The sequence below is a fragment of the Mesocricetus auratus genome, unplaced genomic scaffold, assembly GCF_017639785.1.
Source record: "Mesocricetus auratus isolate SY011 unplaced genomic scaffold, BCM_Maur_2.0 Super-Scaffold_100007, whole genome shotgun sequence".
Taxonomy (NCBI): Eukaryota; Metazoa; Chordata; class Mammalia; order Rodentia; family Cricetidae; genus Mesocricetus; species Mesocricetus auratus.
In genome coordinates, this window is record NW_024429191.1 from 79,767,988 (window position 1) to 79,792,839 (window position 24,852).

The 24,852-nt window shown below is 43.4% G+C and overlaps 1 protein-coding gene across 6 annotated transcripts; it reads left to right on the plus strand.

Annotated features, from left to right (window-relative positions):
• The first annotated feature begins 414 nt into the window (after positions 1-414).
• On the plus strand, positions 415-24,134 carry Gjc1 (gap junction protein gamma 1). Of its 6 annotated transcripts, none has more exons than XM_021226955.2 (3): positions 415-836; positions 20,988-21,063; positions 22,418-24,134. In XM_021226955.2, the coding sequence occupies exon 3, from the start codon at positions 22,438-22,440 to the stop codon at positions 23,626-23,628; it is 1,191 nt and encodes a 396-aa protein (XP_021082614.1). In that variant the 5' UTR covers positions 415-836; positions 20,988-21,063; positions 22,418-22,437; the 3' UTR covers positions 23,629-24,134.
• The last annotated feature ends 718 nt before the right edge of the window (positions 24,135-24,852 follow it).

Sequence of the window (24,852 nt, forward strand, 5' to 3'; positions counted from 1 at the left end):
GAATTGAACCAGGGTCCTCTGGAACAGCATCCAGTGCTCTTAACCATTGACCCCTCTCCAGTCCACAGTAAAGTAACATACTATTAAAAGTATACAGGGCTGGGAAGAGGATGGTCAGTAAAGTAACATACTATTAAAATTATACAGGGCTGGGAAGAGGATGGTCAGTAAAGTGCTTGTAACAAAAGCAAGAGTACCTGAGTTTGGATCTCCAGCACCTACATAAAATGTGGGATGTGACACACGTACGTGTGCGTGTGCGTGTGTGCGTGTGTGCGTGCGTGCGTGTGCGTGTGCGTGCGTGCGTGTGCGTGTGCGTGCGTGCGTGTGTGCGTGTGTGTGTGTGTGTGTGTGTGTGTGTGTGTTTTCAGACAGGGTCTCTCCATGGGGTCCTCAGTGTCCTGAAGCTCACTATGTAGACCAGACTCCCAGAGCTCCACCCAGGAGGTAGAGAGAAGATCCCTGAAGATTCTGGTGGCTGGTCAGTCTAGCTGAATCAATGAGTTCCAGGTTAAGTGAGAAACTCTGTCTCATAAATAAAGTGGAGAGCAGTTACGACATCTGACATTGACGTCTGGCCCCTACACACATGAGCAAACACTACACACACACAAATATACAGCTCAGAGTCTGGGGTATATAGTTTAGTGGTAGACAGTTGCCTAGCATGCAGGAGGCCCTGAGTTTGATTCTCACCACCCAGAAAGAAAAAGAAAACCTGTCTACAGCTCACCATACCAACTAAGCACACCTGTGTATTCAGCATCCAGATCAAGCACAGAGCTAGCCCCCCAAAGTCCCATCATGCTCTTTCCAGGCACTGCCCTGCACACCAGGTAAGTTCGGTTCTCACTCAGCAGCACCGATACCTTTTGCCTGTTTTCAAACTATATATAAATGGAAACTTAGTACAAGGTTATATGACTCCGTGTTGCTTATTCTCATTGATGCACATTGTACCAGTGTGGTTATAGCAGCATTTTTATATTCTGTAGTTGGTGGGCATTTTGAGTGGTTTCCTATATTTTGTTTGTTTGTGCTGCTACGAACACTCTGTTGCAAGTATTTTGGTGAACATCTGTAGGCGTTTCTGTAGAATTCCCATGGAATTTCCAAAGTTCTAGTGTGCTCATCTGTTGACACTTGAGTGGACATGTGCTCTCCAGAGTGATGTGTACTGATTTTGATTTTCACATGTGTCCAGGCTGTGGCTTTAACATTTTGGTCAACATGTTAAGATGTTCTCTGTGTTTAGTGTCCTTTCCCTTTGGGGGGTAGGGGGAGGCTTCGATTAACCCAAAGTCATATGCATCCTAGCTCCAGAGCTGAGCTACACCTCAGCTCAACATGTTTTTTTTTATTATTATTATTTATATGCAGTTAAAGTCTCTTTATGTTTACCACTTGATATTTATCTCTAGAGAGGTAATATGGTGATGAAGGTTGACTGGGGAGAACTTTGCTACTAAGGCCAAGCCAGTTAAGGAATTAAAAAGACTCACACAGCCAAGTGGGACAGCGTTGCTCTCAGTATACCAAACACAGAAGTAACTATCACATAAAAACAGAGGCTCAGAGCTGGGAAGGGTGACCTTCACTGTTAATCTGGCAGAGGCTGGAGGGTCTCTGTCATTTGAAGACTAGCCTGGTCTACATAGCAAGCTCCAGAACAACTAAAACTACATAAAGGACTCTGTCTCAAAAACCAACATAAACACAAAACTAGGGGTTCGAAGCACTGGTGTGGCACCGCCACACCTCAAATCTCACCTCTTAAGAGATGGAAGCAGTTGTCAGAAGTTCAAGGCCAGATACCAGCCACATATTGAGTTTGAAACCAGCCTGGGCTACATGTGACTAGCTCGTAGAGCTTGGCTTCAGGTGAAATTTGACTTTCAAGCCATCTCACTTGTTATAGCTTAATTTCTTCCCTGGCCAGGGCAAAACTAAAAGCCTGTCCACTTGTAAGTCTGGAGTTCAGCACTTGACTACAAAACTGCCTCCTCTCTCTTATCTTTGGTAAGCTGTCTTTGTCACCCAGTCTCACTCTATTTCAAGTATTTAGGGGGGAATTTTCCGTTTCTTTCTTGTTGTTTAGAGATTTTTATTATTTCTAATTATTTGTCTCTGTGTCTGTATGCGGGTATGTGGACATCAGTACAGGAGCTCACAGAGGAGTCGGATTCGGCAGGGCTTGGAGTTACAGGTGGTTGTGAACCATCCGATGTGGGTGTTGGGGTTCCTCTGCAATAGCAGTACAAAAAGTCTTAACCGCCGAGCCATCTCTATAGCTGTTTTCTTTAACTGGCAGCTTAGACCAGGGGAATTCCAGTCTTTTTTTTTTTTTAAAGTCTTGCAATTGGGATCTTGCTGGGATGCAAGGAGTTAAGAGGAAATGGCCTATTAGGGTTTTGCTAATCCGAAGGACCCACGACCTCAAAACTATTTAGAACGACGGTAAAAGCCACGATTCCACCAGGCGGGGATGGTTGGCCGAGAGGCCCCGGAGGCTCTTCGAGTTAACTGCAGGGCAGAACCTAGAACGACCATGAGCATCCCGAGATCCGCGGGACTAAGGCCCTGACCTAGCGCATGAGATAACGGCAAGAGCTCTTTAGCCTGACCCTGGAAACTCAGGTGAGGCGTGTCTCCATCACGCCGTTAGTGGCCCGCTGCTCCCTGAATCACCGCGAAGGAAATGAGCCCGCAGTGCAGCGCGCCGAGTCAGCAGCCCACCGGCTCCACGCACAGGGGTCCTCCAGCCACTGCGCGCCCACCGTGTACGGGACCGCCCGGGAGGGAGCGCGCGCAGCCGGTCACGGAAAGTTGGCGCCGGCGCGGGACCGCGCGCTCCGGGCCCCCGGCCCCCCCGCCCCCGAGGCGCACGTGCCGCCGCGCCCCCGCTCCCAGGCCCAGACGGGACGCCCCCACCCCCACCGCGGCACGCAGTGCGCAGGCGCCTCCCCGCGGGTCCCGGCGGCGGGAGCGGGAGCGAGAGAGGGAGGCGGCGGGCACGGCGGGAGCGGCTTCAGCCTCGGCTGAGGGCTGAGGCGAAGAAGGCGGTGGCGGCAGCGGTGGCGGCGAGGCGGCGAAGGTGATGGCGACGCGGGGCCCATGAGGCGGCGGCCGGCGGGACGGGCCGAGGCCCGGCGGAGGAGGCGGCTTCGGGGGCGCCCACCGCCGGGTGAGCGGCGGCTTGAGGGGGACCCGGGCCGGGCGCGGCCGGCCGAACTCTGACGCGCCTCGAAAGCGGCGGCGGTGGCGGGCCGGGCTCCCGGGAGTGGCGCGGCGGGAAGGGACACCGCCGAAGGCTTCCCGCCGAGCCCCGAGGGGCGTCGCCACTCGCGTCCCGCCGCCGCCGCCGCCCCCGGCGCGCCCGCCCTCTTTGTCCCCAGGCGCGCGGTTCCCAAATTGGGAGGGAAACGGCTCGGGCGAGCCGGGAGCGGGCGGCGGCGCTCCCGCAACTCCTCGGGCGGTTGGGGGGCCCGGCCGGGCCGGCGCTGGGCGGGCTGCTCTTTGTCTGGCGACCGCGGCCGCTCCTCGGTGGCGCGCTGCGGGGTCCGGCGGGTCCTCCGTCTCCCTCGGAGGTTTTTACAGGAGGTTCGGTTCGAGCGCTGCGGAGCGGGAGAGGGATTGGCGGGAGGACCCGGCTCGTCGCCTCTTGCTGGACGCCTTTTCTTTACTTGAGTGACTTTATCCTCACTTCGTGAAACTTTGGAGCTCTGCTGTGTGTGTGTTTTAATTGTTCTTCGTTGAGTCTCCAGATTGAAAATAGAAAGGAGGCGCTAATGCTGTGATTGGGCTGGCTGCTGCGTTTGGAGTTTTTGAGCTGAAATGATTTATGTGACTTGTATTTAGAATTTGGGGTCTCCCGCACTCCCTCCCCACCCTTTTGCGATTGTTTGGGATTGCTTTTCTTTTGCGAAGTGAGTTCCGTTTTTCTCATTTGAAGACATTTTCTTTCGGCCCTGGAGAACTGGCAGTGCTACAGATTTCATTATGCTCGTGCTTTATTTTGTTCTCACCAACCAACACTAGGTGAAATCGAAGACATCAAGGTAGACGAAGTTCTGGATAAGATATCTTGTGTCTTAAGTCTAAAAGTTACTGTTTTTGTTGTGCACCCTTACAAGGGGATATATGTAAAGTCGTTGTACAGAGCTATGCAAACGAAAGATTTTAATTCTCTGTTAAGCAGAAATCAGTGTGTCTGTAGTACGAGACTATCTGTAAAAAGAGGATTAATAATGTAATGTTGGAACCAAACCCTTCCCCCTGTAGACAAGTTTGTGGGTGTTTTTCAGAGCAAGAATGAAAAGCAAAGAGAAACAAAAATGCCCCATAAATTTAATTGCTTAGTTCCTAACTAAATTAATTGTGAATGTTTGTTAAATCTGCAGGTTTCTTTTGGTGTGAGCAGGGATTTATTTGCAGTTACTTTGAGTTTCTGACGGGCTGTGTAATGAATGGCAGAATGCTGGTAACTGGACCAGGCTTCTCTGGGGAAAGGGTGAAAAGCTTGTTAAACCGATCCGTTACACCAGATCTTCGGTGCAGAGTACTGTAGCAAAGGGCGTTTTGGAGAGAAAACAGGCATACATTTTATAAATGCGTTTTGATTTGTCATGGCCTCAGACCATTGGTTTCATTCTATCAGCCTGTTCCTTTGGAGAACCCTGACTGAAAACTGGAGAATAGCTGGAAAGGTATTCAGCACTGGCTTACATACCGCAGTGAATTCTTGTTACCAAGTCTGGAGTTGGCTGTCAGCAAAGGTTGGCAGGGTTTGTCTTTCAGACCTGTGGAATGTGTTTACCCAAAAGGATTTTCCCAGGTGCAAAGATGAGATGATCTCATTAAAGATGACATTTTGCTTTTTATTCTGTTCTCTGAAGCAGGGTATCATTGTGTGGCATTGGGGCTGGTGTGCAGTTCCAGTCAGTCTAGAACTTGGTGTACATCCCAGAGTGGCTTTGAACTCTCTTTCCTTTTGTCTTGCACTCCAGAGTGCTGGGGTTACAGGTGTGTACCACCACAGGTGGCTCATTCAACAGACTTTTTGTAATGCAGGAAACTGTACCTGTGCATGACATCCACTAAGCATGACTTCTGTCACTGAGTCATACCCTCAGCCCCAGCAGAATTCTTTCCCCCATTAAGTACTTATGTGGTACACAGCTTGAGTAAACGAAGATGAACACAATCCTTTTTCTCCTCTCCATGTGTTTTGTTGTTTTTTGTTTTTCCAGACCTGGGTTCTCTGTGCAGCCCTGGCCGTCTTGGAACTCACTCTATAGACCCCCAGGCTGACTTTGAACTCAGAGATCCACCGCCTGTGCCTACAAAGTGCTGGGTTTAAAGGCGTTTGACACCACTGCCCAGCTCCTCTCTATGTTTTTAACATGGGGGGAAAGTTAGCAATCTGGAAATTATCTAAAGTTCTTGAAAATATGTACGAACTTTTGGAATAAGTTTGTTTTTCCTCTATGGGAATCTAATAAATTTCACATAATTTCCTTATCTTCTAACCTCTAAACAGTGTTTAACTCTCATAGTTATATGGCTTGTTTTATCCACATTTTTGTGAGACCTAACGGGTTTTGACTGAATTAATTGTAACCTCATGATGACTTGTAACATACCTTTTGAGGATGTTTGGCATTAAGTGGAGTTAGACTCTATTTTTAGGGAATTCCTTTTGACTCATTCTTGGACCTGGGATTCCTAATTGCTCATCCAGAGTAGGTATTTATGTGGACTTAGATTCCATCCTGAAATACTGTCCTCTCTATGGTTCTGATTCTGTTCTAGCTCTTCTTCAGGTCCCTCTCTGATGTTGGCTGTGTCTTTGCCTGGTAATCTTGGTCTTAGTCCTTAGTTTTCCTTCTCACTCTAAACTTACCCATTCTTGGTCTTCAGTTACCAGGTATATTTTGAATTTTGTTGTGTTTTTGAGACAGGGTCTCATTCTAGCCCAGGCTATGAACCCATGGCAGTCCTGCCTCAGTCTCCCCATGTGCTTGTAGAATTAGAATTACTGGTGTGTGCCACTGGGTTCCATTGGTGTATACAGAGCTGGAGATTGAGCCTACAGCATCTTGCATGCCAGGAAAGCACTCTGCTAACCAAGCTACACCTCCACCTTGCTTTTACAGTTCTTTTCTTTCCTTTCTGTACCAGGGATGAACCTACCTCATGGTAGATAAACACTCTACCATTGACCTACATCCCTAGACCTGTTTATATATTTTTTTCTTATTCTGTGTATCCTTGCCATGCATATATATTTTTCCTACTTTTCCAAAATTCAAAGCCCACCCAAAGAGTCTGTGCACATGCTCCATCTATTTCATTTACCCGAGAGGCAACTCTTTATCCTTACTTCCGTCAAGGAACCTTTCAGGAGTAGAGAAATGGCTCAGCAGTTAAGAACGCTTGCTCTTACAGAAGACATGGGTTCCATTCCCAGCACTAACATGGCAGCCAGCCATCTCTAAGTTCTAAGGCATCTTAACACTGTCTTCTGACCTTGCAAGTACCAAATCACAAGTGGCACACAGATACACATATGAGTAAAATGCTCATACACATAAAATAAAATTAAAAAGAAAGAAAACTATCTCCTCTTTGTACTTTAGCCTAGGGACCTCTAAAATGCAGTACTCTTTTAGGAATCTACACATATTTTTATGTCACTATTAGACTGCATAGTGTGTTCTCTAATGCTTAGAGTAATGTCTTGTCTTTGATATCTCAGTACCACCAGAACCTAGTTTATAATTAGTTCATTTGTGTACCCAGCAATTTCATACCTGCTAATTTTTTCTTTGTAATTGTTTGGTGTAATAATGTATATCTGATAAAGCCTTAGGGCTTCTATCTGGTATCTGGAAGCCTTGCCATTACATATTGTATATTCTTGTGTGTGTGTGTGTGTGTGTGTGTGTGTGTGTGTGTGTGTGTGTGTGTTTTCCTTCAAGGTAGGGTTTCTCTGTGTTGTTTTGGAGCCCATACTCACAGAGATCCGCCTGCCTCCCGAGTGTTGGGTTTAAAGGTGTGTGCCACCATGCCTGGCTTTTGTGTGTGTGTCTGTGTGTCTGTCTGTCTGTGTGTCTGTCTGTGTGTCTGTCTGTCTGTGTTGTTGTTTGAGATAAGAGTCTCCCCCTATACAGCCCAAGTTGACCTCAACTAGTCTATGTGCTTTAACCTCAAGTACTAGGATTATAGGTGTGTGTACCTGGTTTAAATATTTTATTTATATGTTAATGGCCTTATATATGGATATAGTGTTGTTTTGTTATGCTTCGTTTGTTTAAAGATTTATTTTGAATTGGACATGTGGCCCATGCCTTTAATTCCAGCATGTAGAAGGCAGAGGCAAGTTGGAGGACAGCCAGGGCTATATATATAGTAAGACCCTGTCTCAAACAGCAGAGCTAGAGAGATGGCTCAAGGTTAACACCACCTACTTTTCCAGAAGATCTTTTTTTTTTTTTTTTTCCGAGACAGGGTTTCTCTGTGGCTTTGGAGGCTGTCCTGGAACTCACTTTGTAGACCAGGCTGGTCTCGAACTCACAGAGATCCACCTGCCTCTGCCTCCCGAGTGCTGGGATTAAAGGCGTGCGCCACCAACCGCCCGGCTCAGAAGATCTTAATTTGGTTCCTAGCACTCACATGGAGGCTCCACTCATTAACTCCAGCCTAGGGGATCCAATGTCCTCCTCTGGCCTCTGAAGGCACTGCATGAATGGGGCACACATACAAACATGCATGCAGGCAAACACCCATACATGTAAAATAAGTTTAAACAAGCAAAAAGAATAATTTATATTTTGTGTTATATGTGTGTGCCTGGTACCCAGGGAGACCAGAAGAAGGCATTAGATCCTCTAGGTGATTGTGAAACACCCATTGTGCGTGCTGGGAATCAAATTCAGGTCCTGGAAGAGCAAGCAGCCAGGGCTCTCAACTGTTGACCATCCCTAGCCCCTGACACTTTGTTTTTAAAGTAAGAAGAAATAAAGAATAAAGTTTGACTGTTTTTCTAACTTTTGTTAAACTTCAGTGATGACATCTTAGCCTTCCATGTGCTGATGTTGTTGGTGTGTAGTGATGGTGTATCTGAGTGCTAGAACGCTCAGCAATGATGCTCAAGGCCCAGATTTGATTCCAGCACCAAAACCAAAACAAAACATACCCTGCCCCACCCTCCCCCCACACAACTAGTTCACATAAACAAAGGTACTATCTCACCTGTAGTAATATGCATAACATTGAGGAATCTTACTTTCAGAAGGATCTTTGCTAAGCTTGAGCAGGCTGTGAAGTGAAATAAGAAACTTTTTTTTCCTTTTGACACATTGCATCTAGTTTTTAAATTTTGCTTTGTTTTGTTGTATGTTTTTGAGGCAGAATAACTGAAACTCTACAGTCGAGGCTGGCCTCAAACTCATGATCCTGCTGCCTCAGCTTTCCAGTACAGGCTCATACATTACTGACTAGTTACCCATGTTAACCTCAAACTTAGACTCTTCCGTCTCAGACTCCTAGTACTGGGATTACAGGTGTGAACCGTAGTCTGGCCTAGGACATCTTATTTTGAGTTTGGAAAAAATGGTTAGGAAGTGTGGTGGCTTGAATAAGCATGGTCCCCATATATTTGAATGCTTACTCATCAGGGAATGGCACTTCGTGAGAAGATTAGGAGGTGTGTTGTTGGAGGAAGTGTGTCACTGAGGTTGGGCTTTGAGGTTTCAAAAGCCCAAGCTAGGTCCAGGTCTTTTTCTTCCTCCTGCCTGTGGGTCAGTTATTCCAGCAAAATGTCTGTCATGTATGCCACCATGCTCCCCACCATGACAGTGGACTAAATCTCTGAAACGTAAGCAAGCCCCAGTTAAGTGTTTTCTCTTGTAAGAGTTGCTGTGGCCAGGCGTTGGTGGCACATGCCTTTAATCCTAGCACTCGGGAGGCAGAGGCAGGCGGATCTCTGTGAGTTCGAGGCCGGGCTGGACCGATAGCCTCCAAAACAATACAGAGAAACCCTGTCTCGTAAAACCCCCCCCCCCCCAAAAAAAGGGGAAAATCTTTCTATGATTTGAGATATTATCTAAGAAAATTATATATGCATGATTTATGGTTTGCATCTTAGGTGTTCCCCTGAAGCATGAATTGAAGGCTAGCTGATGATGCTGTTGGGAAGTTCTGGAAGCTTTAGGAGGTGACTGTGTGCCTTTGGAGGGTGTATTTTGACCCTTTCTCTTTGTACTTCCTAGCTGCTTTGTGAGCAGTCCTGTTCTTTCCCCACACCCCCTCCCATGAATCTGTATGTCCAAAGTAATAGTGCCAAATGACCCTGGACTGAGACTGATAGATACCACAAACAAAGTCCGTCCTTCCTCCTCTTTTGGTTTATCGTTGCTACTCTTTGTTATTGGAAGCTGATGGATGCACAGAGGTTAGTAAGTCTTATCTCTCTCTTTTTGTTCTGGGTGTTTTGAGGTAGGGTTTCATGTAGCTGAACATAGCCCTGAAATCCTGATCCTCCTGCCTCCACCTCCCAGATGCTGGGATTCCATGTGTGCACCACCACATCCTGTTAGAATAAGTAGCTTCATTATTTGAGCCACAACAGAACTCAACAATTAGGAGCTTTGTTTCTAGCTGCTTTTTATGTTTTTCATAGGGTAACTGTCCTCTCACTCTGGAGGTTTGAAATTGCATATATATGTGCATAATTTCTTAAGATAGGAAAAAGAAAAAGGAAGTCTGTGCTCAAAACCATGTTCTTAAATTCTAATAGCTAACCTAAAAGCCCTAGAGTAACATTATGGTTTTTAAAAAGTATGTCTAGGACTATGTATTAATACTACAAAATAGGTCTGTTGAGCTTGTGCTCAGTCTCATGGCATGTTGTTATTCCAACAAAAGAACCCTTGATATGGAGGAAAGTGATTAGAAGATGAAAATTGTGTAACATTCACATTGCAAATAAACATTTAATGAAACTTATAATTGAAGCTGATTTTTTTTTCTACTGTTTATGTGCAGGGAGATTAAACCCTGAACCTCCTCTGTGCTAAGCAAATGCTCTACTCTCTTGATACAAATCTGCAACCTCTGGTGGCTGTTTTAATCAGTTTTTCAAATAAAAGTAAATTCCTTCCAAATACTCAATACTATATGAAAATCAACAAAGAATAATGGCAGCAACTGTGGGTTTTCAGGGACTGTTGGGTTGAGTGTGGTAGCACAGACTTGTAATATCGGCACAAAAGGCAGAAGCAAGGAGATGAGTTCAGTCGTATCTGTAGTCTGTAGAGCAAGTTCCAGGACAGCTAAAGCTACACATAAAAACCCATCTCAAAAAACCATTTTAAAAAATGGGGGGGATATTAGGTGTGATAATTTAATCTTTTATTAAAAAAATTAAATTGTGTGTGTGTGTATGTGTGTGTGTGTACAAGTAGGTAGGTCCATGCTATGATGCACAGATGAAGGCTGGAGAATATTTATTTTTGAGATTTATTTATTATGTATACAGTGTTCTGCCTGCATGCAGGCCTGCACCAGATCTCATTACAGATGGTTGTGAGCCATCATGTGGTACTGGGAATTGAACTCAGGACCTCTGGAAGAGCAGCCAGTGCTGTTAACCACTGAACCATCTCCCCAGCCCACAGAGGGCAACTTTTGGAATCTGGTTCTTTCTTTCTTTTTTTTTTTTTTCTTTTGGTTTTTCGAGACAGGGTTTCTCTGTAGCTTTGGAGGCTGTCCTGGAACTCACTTTGTAGACCAGGCTGGCCTCGAACTCACAGAGATCCGCCTGCCTCTGCCTCCCGAGTGCTGGGATTAAAGGTGTGCACCACCAACGCCCGGCAGCTGGTTCTTTCTTAACCCTGTTGAACCTTGCTGTGCTGCATATTCTAGACTCACTGCCTTTGAACTTCTGGATTCTTCTTTCTACCTCCCATCTCAATCTCCCCTCACTCCTACCCCTCAAAATCAGTGTATATTATGTTATTACAGCGGCTTATAACATTATATAAACTATTATTTTTTTTCTTTTTTCGAGACAGGGTTTCTCTGTGTTAACAGCTCTGGCTGTCCTGGAACTTGTAGATCAGGCTGGCCTGTCTCTACCTCCCTAGTGCTGGGGTTAACCATGTGTGCCATCACCACTTGGCTATATAAAATATTCTTATAGCAAGCATTCTGTATTTACTTAGGAATAACTATAAATGTAGTATTATTACTCATCAAAAGACAGTATTTTAGAGTTTTTTTCTTGGCAAAGAGTGGCTTTTTTTAGAGAAGGTCTCTGTTTAGACCAAGTGTCCTGGACTGAACTGTGGCTGTCCGTCTGCCTCTGCCTTGAATGTTCCACTGTGTCCAACAATATTTTAGTTATTAATAAATATTGCTTAGATGTCTTCGAGAAATATGCCAGATCACACTTGTCATTGCTGTATGATGACATTCAAACCTAGTATATTGGAAATACGTTTATTTGGCATGTTTACTTTCCATGACTGAATATTGTTTAGAATTCTGGATTTGATGTAAGCTTAGGCTGTTTAACACATGGATACCAGTACTGTCCTTTTTGAATGAAGACAGCCCCACTTAAGAGGCTTTGTGGATGAATGTGGTATCCCATACTTTTCCAGCTGGTTCCTGAACGTTCTTGAATTCAAACAAAATGGCTCTTTGCCAGTGTAAATTGGCACTTCAGTCCACAATGGTGTGTTTTATTTCCTTGTTGGTTGATGGAGCCAGCATTTCAGATGCTTCTCTTTTCAGTTGGTTTTATAATTTGATTCATGATAAATTAATATTTTGTGTTTCTCAAATGTTGTTCATAGCCAGAAGCACTTTTGAAAACAAGTTGTTTTCATGTTTATGGCACATAGATTACTGTTTGCCAGTTAGCTGCCATAATTCTTTTTCTTAGAAATTGTCACCAGCTAGTTATTAAGCATCTATTATCACTGATGTGGAATTAACTTCCACTTAAAATGTTCCAGTTAAACAAAACTTCATTGTAAACCCCTTAATTGATTCCTTGTCTGCACAATAAAGCATACTCATTCAGGGGTGTGAGTCACTAGCATAATTCTTAGTGGATTGCTCAGCTCTTCATCTGGGATACCCAGATAGTTCATAACTTGGTGAGCCTGTTTTGAATTTTTTTAGTTTAGTTCAGTTTTTCTAGAATGGCTGTTTGGGAAAAGCTTTTTTTTTTTTTTTTTTTTTTTTTGAGGCAACATTTCTCTGTGTAACAGTCTTAGCTGTTCAGGAACTCACTCTCACTCACAGAAATCCACCTGTCTCTGCCTCCCAAGTGCTGGGATTAAAGGTGTGCGTCACTATCTCTCAGATGGGAAATATCTTTATGAAAATTTGACATTTGTTATTGTTAATGTCACTGCTGTTACTTTGCTGTCTTCTTTACCTTGGAATTTGCTGAATTTTCTGTAATTTTTCAGTTTTATGAATTTTATTGTGCCAGTGATAATATTAAGCACTGTGAAACTTAGAAATCAACTAGTTTAATATTCTCCATTTATGTCACAATTGGAGACATAGAAAGAAGGGCTGGAGAGATGGCTCGGTGATGAAGAGATGAACTGCTCTTGCAGAGGGCCTCAGCTCCATTTCTAGACAACTGTAACTCCAGCTCCAGGGGACTACGGGTATGTTTGTGTAGAAACATGGGAAATTAAGACCTGATTCCTGAATTGAGAATCACACTCTGAAATCACTGTCCTCAACGACTAGTCCTTTCTGTTTAGCTTCACAAAATTAAGGTTAAGAATCACTTAGTTCATCTATAGATTTTGTTTGTTTTTCGAGACAAAGTTTCTTGGGATAGTCTTAGCTGTCCTGGCTTCTTTTAAATATTTTAAAAATTTATTTATTTTTACTTTATGTGCATTGGCATTTTGCTTGCATTTTGTCTGTGTGAGGGTGTCAGATCCGGGAGTTATAAACAGTTGTGAGCTGCCCGGAATTGAACCTGGGTCCTTTGGACAAGAAACTAGTGCTTTTATCCACTGAACCATCTCTCCAGCCCCTCTTTTTTAAATATTTTAAAGCTTTGTTCTGAGTTCTGAAAACAGTTTGGTTCTAGCTTGCTTCTAGTCTTGGATCTGAGCATACTCAGAACTCTAAGTCTAAATCCAGCTTGGCCTCAATCTTGTCCACTTTGGTTGGTAAGAATACAAAACATTGCTTGTACTGTATGAATACTATGAATTCCACCACTTTCTCCTGTCTCTTCGACTCAGTGAGTCTGCTATGCTTTGTGTATTTCTTCTTCCTTGCTTTGGAAATCCTCCAGTGAGCTTAGATAATTAGAGGTCTCATGTTGTTGTTTCCCTCATCTTAGGCATTTCTGTAATGTATTGCCTATTATTTAGAGAATGAATAACTACTGCTTTATAGATTTTTTTTCCCTAGTGCTAATTAAGATACACAGACATACTTCAGGATCATGTTACTTCCCAAGATGACCTCGAACTAAATCCTGCATGCTGTGATTATAAACTTGATACCATGCCTATTCTGTCTGACTTCTTAAAAAGGATTTTTTTTATTCTGTGTATATATGTATATCTCTGTGTGGGTTTCTACGTGTGAGTGCTAAATCTAGAGATGGAGTTACAGGCGGTAATGAGATGTTTGATGTGAGTGCTGAGAGTTGAACTCAGGTCCTCTACAAGAACAGTATATGCTGTTAACTGCTGAATCATCTTTCTTTTTTTTAAAAGTTTATTTATTTTTATGTGCATTGGTGTTTTGCCTGCATGAATGTCTCTATGAAGATGTCAGGTCCTCTGGAACTGGAATTACATAGACAGTTGTGGGCTGCCATGTGGGTGCTGTGAATTGAACCCAGGTCCCCTGGAAGAGCAACCAGTGGTCTTAACCTCTGAGCCATCTCTCCAGCCCCTGAACCATCTTTCAAGCCTCCATCTGGCTTTTATTTTATTTTCAAATTGACTGTATTTATTTATTTTATGTGTATGGGTGTGTTGCCTCCATGTATGTCTGTGTACCACTTGGGTGTCTGCCTGCAGAGGCCAGAAGAAGCCATTGGAGCTCCCAGGACTGGAGTAACAGGTGGTTATGCCACCATGTGGCTATTGGGGATTGAATCCAGGTCCTCTGGAAGAGCAGCTGGTTCTCTTAACTGTAACACACACACAGCAGGCTGTAGTGGTTCACATTTGTGATCTCAGGGCTCAGGATACTGAGTGAGTAGGATTCCTGAGAGTTCAAGGCAAGACTATAAAGTAAGACCCTTTCTTACAAAAAGAAAAACTGCTCAGCCCACTGTACCTTGCACTGTTCCCAGTTAGATCATTTTATTTTAGGAGTAGGAAAAGGAAGCTAAACTTGTTGGTACTTGTCTGTGTAGTCTTAACACTCAGGAGGCAGAGGCAGGAGGATTGCCACAAGTTCTAGTGCAGCTTGATCTAAATAGTAAATTCTAAGCCGGGCGGTGGTGGCACATGCCTTTAATCCCAGCACTCGGGAGGCAGAGGCAGGCGGATCTCTGTGAGTTCGAGGCTGGGCTGGATCGAAGCCTCGAAAACAATACAGAGAAACCCTGTCTCGTAAAAACCAATAAATAAATAAATAGTAAGTTCTAGGCCAGCCAGGGCCAACTCAGAGATGCTATCTTGAAAACCCAAACATCAGCTATGTAGATAGATAGATAGATAGATAGATAGATAGATAGATAGATAGATAGATAGAGGAGGTTGATCACATTTCTGTGTGTTGGCTTTTGTTTCCCTCTGAAAATCTGGGATTGGGCTGGGATCACATGACTTAAGGTACAAGTTTTAAAAAGCCATAGTCAAAATGAAGTATCTCCAGGGAAACAAGCAAATTGATTTCTGAAAAAATGTTGAACAAAGATTAGAAACTGAAACTTGAAAGTAAAAATGGTTAACTTCTAGCCCGACATTTGGCCTGATGCTAGGTTCTGTACAACATCCTGTCTTCTGCCTAAGTCATCCACAATCAGAGGTCACTGACTCATGAGGCTGCTTACTCTCTTATTGAGACAGACTGATGAGATGGAAATCAAGAAGAAAAGTATAAAGGGTTCTAAGAAGGCTGTAAAATAGCAGGTACTAGAGAAATACATCTGTCCATTTGTTGGTCAAATGTTTATTTAGCACTTAAAATGTATATTCCCCTAGTCTAGATGCTGAAGTAAGGGTCTGGTATTTGTCTTTTAGGGCCTCCCAGTGAAGTTGAGGTGACAAGATAAAAAGTTGAGGCACTCGTAATAATCATGATTATGTCTTTGGTTTGTGCTCAGGACTTGGTATGTACACAGTCTGCACATTTCCCTTCCCCCCTTTAACAGTTGTCTCTGGCTTACTGTTCCCAAATTGAATGTACTGTTAGTATCCAGGCATCTTCACTGGCCTGTCCTTGGGGTTCTGACAGGATACACCATCAGCTGCAGCCACTAAGAACACCACCTGTGCACATTCACTGTGTTCCCTTTTAAAGGGGCCCTGCCTACTTCCCCTCCCTCTTCCCCTCCCTTTTCATCATTGACCCCATCCTGCTCCTCTCCCTAGAGGCCCATCTCCCCCCTCCCCTTTTTTCTTAGTATTGCATGTTGTCTTTCTCACACTGCTTTTTTAAAATTATAACACACAACTTCCCAATGTCCAAACATTTCCACATTCAGTGATTCCATCCCTCCTGGTCAAAAGGAACCTTGCAGAATTTTTGTTTTGTTTTTAAGCTTTAATTGATTTATTCTACATTTAAGATCTTAAACTCTGAAATTTCTTGGTCTTACCAAGTATTTTTGTATGTTTGTTTGCTTTTAAGGAAAGCCAGTATTCCTTTCCCCCCCATATTTATTTTATTGTGTTTATATTAGTGTTATGCCTGCATATCTGTGCACCACTTGCATACCTGGTGCTCAAGGAGGTCAAAAGTTGTCAGTCTCCCTGGAACTGGAGTTAAGGATGGTTGTGAACTACTATGTGGTACTGGGAACTGAACCTGGGTCCTCTGCAAGAACAGCAAGTGCTCTTAACTGAGCTATCTCTCCAGCCCAAACATTACATTTATAATCAGATCCGGGGAATGGGATAAAGTCCTCTCCACATGAAACCTATATGTAGTCCCATTTGCAGTAGGTATGTGAGTGATGCTTAGAATTCAACACAGGCCCTTAAGCATACTAAGTGAGCACTTTACCACAAGCTACAAACCAGCTGTAATAGCATGATTCATCACTAGTAAGTGCCAAAACTCTAGGGCAAGACTGGCTGGCTTCAAATCTAGGTTTTTTTTTTTTTTTTTTTTTTTGGTTTTTCGAGACAGGGTTTCTCTGTGGCTTTGGAGGCTGTCCTGGAACTCACTTTGTAGATCAGGCTGGCCTCGAACTCACAGAGATCCGCCTGCCTCTGCCTCCCGAGTGCTGGGATTAAAGGCATGTGCCACCAACGCCCGGCTCAAATCTAGTTTTACAATACTTAGTAATTAGATCTTAGACAAATTACATACATTATTTGACTCTGACTTTCTCCTGTTTATGATGACCCCAGTAATAGACTCTATCACCCAAGATAATCCAAATAATGTGATTTATACTTAATTTTCTAAAATCATATGAACTTCACTTAACAGAGGAGTGCAGCAAGTTTTTTACTTGATCCTAATAGTGTATAACTAATAGAAAATTGTTTTGAATTTTGGATCTAATGTAACTCAGTGGTAGAACACTGCTAGTGCAAGACAAGGTAGATTTGTATCTTAAGTTACTTGGAAAATAGACTAAAAATAGCATATTTGGTTTCTGTCCAATAACCGTTATATAAGCAAACATGATTTTCTTTAGTATGTGTGTGGGTGTGTGAATCGCTTTGAATTATGGACCACCATGAGCTATAGTATTCTTTTTTTTTTAATTAGTGCTGGTTCTGCTGTTCCTTTGGAAGCCCATGCTTCTTTATTTTAGAAAGAAAATTACCCATCACCCATTTTATGAGATGTTAGAGCTAGTTAGTAAAACACATTATTTATATAGAAAGAGATACAGTAAAATACTGAAACAGAATGATTTTTAAAATCAGGTTTACAAGCAAGTCAGTGGTGGCACACACCTTTAGTCCCAGCACTGGGGAGGCAGAGGCATGCGGATCTCTGTGAGTTCAAGGCCAGCCTTGTCTCCAGAGTGAGTTCCAGGACAGCCAGGACTGTTACACAGAGAAACCCTGTCTCAAAAAACAAAACAAAACAAAAAAGGCCTAGTGGAAGGTCTGTAGGCTGTTGGGATGGTGACCTTAGAAGGAAATGCTGGTCTCTTGCACTGAATTCTGGGGAGAGGAACCTATAAAAGTCTGGTCATGAACCCTGAGTCCCTGCTGCCTGGGTGCCACCAACCATCAGATGTTCACCAGAACCAGTCCGAAACTAGAACCATGACCTTGAAGCTCTAAACTCTGTGCTAAATAAGCCTCAAACTCATAGATCTTCCTTCCTCTGCCTCCCAAGTGTTGGAATCAAAGGTGTGTATCATCACCACCTGACTTGAACTTTCTAATAAGACTCCCAACATCTGAGTTTTAGGGGGAGAGATAGTCAAACCACAAGCAGTGAGAGAACAAAAACAAACTCATATATTCCTAAGCTCCTTTGTAAGATAATGTCACTTTTTTTTTTTTTTTTGGTTTTTACGAGACAGGGTTTCTCTGTATTGTTTTGGAGGCTGTCGGTCCAGCCCGGCCTCCAACTCACAGAGATCCGCCTGCCTCTGCCTCCCGAGTGCTGGGATTAAAGGCGTGCACCACCACCGCCCGGCGATAATGTCACTTTTAATGTAGAAAGGTATTTACTTTTTATAAGTATGAAGGTTTTGCCTACATTATACATGTGTGTAGTGTGTGTGCCTGGTGCACCCAGGGGTCAGAAGAGGGCCTTGGAGTAAAGAGCTAGTTGTGAGTCACTGTGTGGTGCTGGGGATTGAACCTGGAGATGTTCTTAGCCTCCGAGCCATCTCTCAAGATCACTTGTGTGATAGTTTCTCTTAATGTTGGTTTATCTTACATCCACAGAATTAAGAAGAAGGATGAAATAATTTGTGTGCATTCTATCTATAGAGGACCAAGTGCCAAGATTTCTTCTCTCAGGCGTTTTGTAGTCAAGAGCATAAATTATAGGGAGACCTGCACCAAAGACGTCAGGATGTGATACAGGATGCTGTGGTTCTGTCAAAAGACCATGGAGAGTAAGGCTGGGATGGTTTATCACTCTTTTCTCACCCTCCTTCCCAGGGCCTCGTGCCTCCCAGGTTGGCCTTGAACCTGAACTTACTCCTTATTCTCCTGCCTCCACATCCTACGTGCTGAGCTGTAGCTGTGTGCCATCATGCCCATTGATGAGGTCAGGGCTTTGTGTGTCCTAGGCTAGCACTCTACCAACTGAGCCACAACCTCAGCACTTGGCCTGGTTCAGCATTTCTAAGCTTTCAGTTTAACTAGTTCACAAGACTTGATTCTGCATGTGTTAGAATGGCTGCTTCATACCTTACAGTTTCTTCCACCAAAGAAAGTTGGGTTATTATCTGAAATTCAGAACGTCTAGGAAGTTTTTCACAGCTGTAAATCCTTGAGGTTACTCATTTGTTAGGCTGCAGACATGGCTCATGTGGGTAAAAGCCCTTGTCACAAACGTGAAGATGTGAGTACCCATATAAAAATCTGGGCGTTGGGGGCTGTAGAATTGCTCAGCAGTTGACAGGGTACTAGTCTTTCAGGAACCCCAGTAGATTCCCAGTACCTCTGTCACTCCAGCTCTAGGGAGATCTGACTGCATTTGGCTTCAACGGGTACCACACATATGTGTGCTACCACACACATAGTTAAAAATTATAAAAACAAATGTTTTAAAATAACCTGAAATTTTGTTGGGCAGTGTTGGCACACGCCTTTGATCCCAGCACTTGGGAGGCAGAGGCAGGCAGATCTCTGAGTTTGAGGCCAGCCTGGTCTGCAAGAGCTACTTCCAGGACAGCCAAGGGTACACAAAAGAAACCCTGTCTTGGGAAAGAAAAACAAAAGCAAAACAAAAATGAAATTTGACCAAGCAGTGGTGACTCATGCTTTAATCCCAAAGTTACATAGTGAGACCCTGTCTCAAAAAACAAGCAAAAAAGAATTCTGTAAGTAATTGCCAGCAACATTTCTTCACTTTGGCTTATTGGGAAGAAATTCAATTTCAGGTTTTGGGGAAATGCTTTAAATGTGATGCTTTGGGAAAATCTGAAGAATTTATGAATACACATCATTGTGAAGATTGTGTATTGTTGTGTGTGGAATTATGTTTTTGTTTTTGAGACAGGATCCATGTAGTCTAGGCCAGCCTTGAATACCTGACCTGCCCGCTTCTACTCAAGTGCTAGGCTTCCAGGCTTGAGCCAACATACCCATCCCTTTTTAAGGTTTTATGACTCCTGTATTCAGTGACAAAAGAAATGATTGGACTGAGTCAACTCTGTGAAAGCAGCACCTGTCTAAACCATCTCTCCAGCCCCCAGTCCTGAACTCTATCGTCCTGCCGGTCTCCTGAGTTCAGAGATAAGAGGCCATGCCACTAGTTTGGCTTCCTATGTCAGCTCTTCACATATAAATTTGACAAACAGTTTTAGCTTTTTTTCCTATTTAAAAAAAAAAAAGATATAGGATTTCTCTGTGTAACAGTCTTAGCTGTCTGGACCTTGCTCTGTAAGTCCGGCTGGCCTGCTTCTGCCTCCTGAATGCTGGCATCAAAAGGCATGCACCACCACGCTGGACTTTTTCCTTTATCTTTAAACATCAAAAGCCTAGATTCCAGTTACATTGCCGTGAGCATTCCGGAATTTTTGTTTTTGAGACCGAGTCTCACTTTGCAGTCCTGGCTATACTACATAAACTAGGCTGACCTCAAACTCAGGGAGATCTGCTTGCCTCTGCCTCCTGAGTGCCTAGATTAAAGGTTATGGACCAGTAGGCCCAGCCTCAGCAGTTGTTTTAAATTTAAATGATAGTAATGAACAAAGTTGTGCCATATGGATGACGTTTGACCCTAGCTTTTCAGAGTTACAGAGCTTGATACTAAATTTTACTACAGTTGTTTTGTTGTCTTCACAGTCTGACTATGTAGGCAGCTAACCTGGAGCTTGCAGTGGGAACCTGTCTGGATCCTGGACCGCCTGGCCTCAAATTCACATTATTTTGTTTTCCAAGCTCACTTTGTTTTGGTTTTCATCACAGTCCAGGTGTTTTCTTTCTCTGACTGTGAGCCCTTGGGTCTGTAAATCGCCTCCTGTGGAGACTGGTGTCCAATGACTGAGCCAGCTGTGGGTGTTCAGCTCAACAGCTTGCTCCTGCTTGGCTGCTCAAATCCTAGTGCGAAGTGTTGGCTTCGACAGAGACAGGACTGTTGGTAGCCTGCTTTAACCTTGACATACTGCTGCTTTTTTTTTTCCTGTAGTTGCCAAAGTTCATTGGTGGTGTTTTTTTGTTTGTTTTATTTATTTTGTCTTATGTGTATATGTGTACTATGTATACTCCTGGTGCCTGCAGAGGCCAAAAGTGAACATTGCATTGGATCCCCTGGAACTAGAGTTACAAACAGTTGTGAGCTGCCATATGGTTGCTGAGAATTGAACCCAGGTCCTTTGAAAGAACAGCCAATGCTTTCAAGCACTGAGTCATCTCTCTAGTCCCCTGTCAGGTTGTCATAGAGTCTGATGAATTTAAAACTTTGAGGTCACTATTAAATTCTCCTGTCACTTACTTTGGGAGGAGACAAGAGTGGTATTCACAGTCAAGCCTGTTTCCATCTCATTCTGGGTGACTCCTGTAGCACACAGAAAACTTTGTTTCTTCCTGAAAATGACACATTAGTGATTCATTGTTTTCTGTGGGAAGAAGCTGATGACCTGCCCTTTTCTTTTTTCCTTCCAGAGAGAATTTGGGAAAGTGACAAACAAAATACCATTTCTGAAAGAAGGCTTTGGGTGACAGAAGTTCTGGATCACAGGTAAGTTTGGATACTTTGGTGGTGATTTTCCATAATCTCCAGGTGCATGGGAGAGGAAAGGGGTTGAGAATGCAGGTGGGCTTTGTGTCCAGTGCTATATTAGGGGCTTAACACGTGACACGGATTCTAGGCATAGATGTGACTACCTTGGGGGTAAAATTGTACTTTAAAATGCTGTTTTTAAAGATGGATATGGTGGCAAACGTAATCTCAGCATTCTAAGACTGAGGTGGAAAGATCTTGAGTTCAAAGGTCAGCCTAGGCAACATTTGACCCTCTGAAAAACAAAACAAATAAAAAATAAGAGCCAGGCATGCTGGTGCATGCCTTTAATCCCAGCACTGGGGAGGTGGTGGATCTTTGTGAGTTTGAGGTTAGCCTGGTATACATACTGAGTTCCAGACCAGCCAAAGCTACATAATGAGACCTTGTGTCAAAAACAAAACAAAATAAAACAACAACAACAAAAAAATGATGCTTTTTAGTGAGTTTGCTTGCCGGTTGGATTTATTACTCTCATAGATCAGTTTAGCATACTCCTTATATCTATCATTAAAAGAGATATTTGTTATAAGAGCTTCCATTGTGGGCTTTTTAAAGTAAAACCAGGGTTTGCTCTGTTGTGTGACCTAGCAGGGATTATTCTTTGGTTCCTTTCTCTGTTAGTGTTTATCATAGCCAGTTTTTGACAGCTGTAATTTTATAATTACTTTTGAAAAAATTTTGAAACAGGGAAGTTCTCACTATGTATCTCTAGCTATTCTGGAACAATTTTTGTAGACCAGGCTGGCACTGAACTCACAGAGATCCACCTGCCTCTGCCTCTCAGGTATTGGGATTAAAGGCTTGTGTCACTACTCTTGACTTCTTTAATTACTTCAATATTTTTGTTAGCTGGTCTAAAACTTAAGCTTTCTAATAAAGTGCCTCTTCACAATGGAGTCCAGCCCAAGGGTCACTCTTATGTTCTCAGTGGTAACTCTGGCTGGACCAGAGACCTACCCTAGTGCATTATTTTATGTATCGCACAGTGTCTAGGTGTCCCATAACACACTATTATATGTAAAAAAAAAAAAACCACAATGCTACATCTGAGAAATAATCAATAAACTAGGAAATCAAACAAGACCTTCTATGTGCAGACATGGAGTAAGGTGTGCTGTCTCTCCTAAAGCTGTTAGAGTGAGGAGTGATTGTATTCTAACATTTGTTCTACTGTGGGTCCCTAAAAATACTATGAATTAAAATTTACATTGTTAAGGTTTGATTATTTGTTGGGGCCAGGCACCAAAAATAGAAAACTATTTTTAGCATTTGTTGACTTCCCCCTGCTTGGTACTTTTCCACATACCAGGGCAAACCAATCCCATCACCATGAGTTGGAGCTTCCTGACTCGGCTGCTAGAGGAGATCCACAACCATTCAACATTTGTAGGGAAGATCTGGCTCACTGTGCTGATTGTCTTTCGAATTGTCCTGACTGCTGTGGGAGGAGAGTCCATCTACTACGATGAACAAAGCAAGTTTGTGTGCAACACAGAGCAGCCGGGCTGTGAGAATGTCTGCTATGACGCCTTCGCACCGCTCTCCCACGTGCGCTTCTGGGTGTTCCAGATCATCCTGGTTGCAACTCCCTCTGTGATGTACCTGGGATATGCTATTCATAAGATTGCCAAAATGGAGCATGGTGAGGCAGACAAGAAGGCAGCTCGGAGCAAACCCTATGCCATGCGTTGGAAGCAACACCGGGCTCTGGAAGAAACGGAAGAGGACCATGAAGAGGATCCTATGATGTACCCAGAAATGGAGTTAGAAAGTGAGAAAGAAAATAAAGAGCAGAGCCAACCAAAACCTAAGCATGATGGCCGACGTCGAATTCGGGAGGATGGGCTCATGAAAATCTATGTGTTGCAGCTGCTGGCCAGGACTGTGTTTGAGGTGGGCTTTCTGATAGGACAGTATTTCCTGTATGGTTTTCAAGTCCACCCATTTTATGTGTGCAGCAGACTTCCTTGTCCTCACAAGATAGACTGCTTTATTTCTAGACCCACTGAAAAGACGATCTTCCTCCTGATAATGTATGGTGTTACAGGCCTCTGCCTACTACTTAACATTTGGGAGATGCTTCATTTAGGGTTTGGGACCATTCGAGACTCACTAAACAGTAAAAGAAGGGAGCTTGACGATCCGGGTGCTTATAATTATCCTTTCACTTGGAATACACCATCTGCTCCCCCTGGCTATAACATTGCTGTCAAACCAGATCAAATCCAGTACACTGAGTTGTCCAATGCTAAGATTGCCTACAAGCAAAACAAAGCCAATATCGCCCAGGAACAGCAGTACGGCAGCCATGAGGAGCACCTCCCGGCTGATCTGGAGACTCTGCAGCGGGAGATCAGGATGGCTCAGGAACGCTTGGATCTAGCAATCCAGGCCTACCATCACCAAAACAACCCCCATGGTCCTCGGGAAAAGAAGGCCAAAGTGGGGTCCAAATCTGGGTCCAACAAAAGCAGTATTAGTAGCAAATCAGGGGATGGGAAGACCTCCGTCTGGATTTAATCTTGGTTGGGCTTAAAACTTGGGTTTTCATAGTTTATGGTAAGCAGCGACTCGCTGAATAATGACTTCCATTGAGTAAACATTTGGCTCTGGTTATCTTCAGGGATGCTGTTGGCTCATGATCCAAACTCAGGGGACTCTGAAGGTGGAGCTGTGATGAGTGGGGAGAGGGAAACACAGTGTTCCAGGCACATGTTCTCAGCAGTGATATAGTTGCAGAACCTTACGTCGTGTCTTCCAGATCCAGAGAGGAACAGATATATTTAAATCATTCTGTTGAACAGTTTTTGTATGTACAGTATTATGGTACTTTTTTTAGTATGATAACATTTTTTGTATTTGTACATTGGACTGCTGTAGTTATACTTTTTTTATATTAAAGGGAAAAATCCTTGTAAATAATGCCTGTTAAAAGCTAGTGTTATTACTTTGTTTAGCAAATGTTACCTTGTGATTAGAGTTGTAGATGCTACACTTAATAAAAGTGCCTCTTGTGTTTCGGGAAAGATTTAAGCTACATAGGAAAACTGAGGGAGAAATACCAGTTTTCAAGTTCTTGGAAGAAGATCCCTATCAGAAAGAGGTTGAGATCTTTCTTCCACCCAAGAGAGCTTAGAATCTCCTTCCTGTGACCAGAGGTGTAGCCATTCTTGGAAAATGTTTCCAAAGGAAGTAAATCGGTCACTACAGGTTTCCTTTAAACTCCCAGCATGGCTACTGTGTGCTTTGATGGTGTGTCTGACTTAAGTTCTTCTCAAAGACTGATAAGCAAAGGTGTTCCTGGTCAAGTAGCAGTGTGGAGCACCAACAGCTGTGACAGTGCTGTGATGTAAGTAAGGCATGCCTGGAGAATGAACCCTGGCAGTAAGTTAAGTTGTAAAGCTGTTCTGCTTGCCTGGAGTCTCTGTCTAGAAACGAGACTCTCTGGTTTCTGAAGAAACTGATCATGAATATTTTCTATATTTGTTAACATTAAAGATAGAAGCAAAAATTATCTGTTTGATTAAGAATACTCAAAGCTGCTTGTACTGAAAATGGCAAAAGGCCTAAATCCATATGCTTTATTTTAATAGTTTGGTGTGAAATGCGTATGGTTCACCCATGTCTGCCAATGTGGTTTTCTGTATGAGTGGCCGTTCCTCAAGATGAGTTTGGTATTTATTCCTTGTTAGCATATATATGTATTTGTTAATGGCAAGGATTAATTAATGTTCATAAAACTAG

Excerpts from the sequence above, each read along its gene's own strand:
- Gjc1 (XM_021226955.2), top strand. The coding sequence starts at position 22,438 with ATGAGTTGGAGCTTCCTGACTCGGCTGCTAGAGGAGATCCACAACCAT.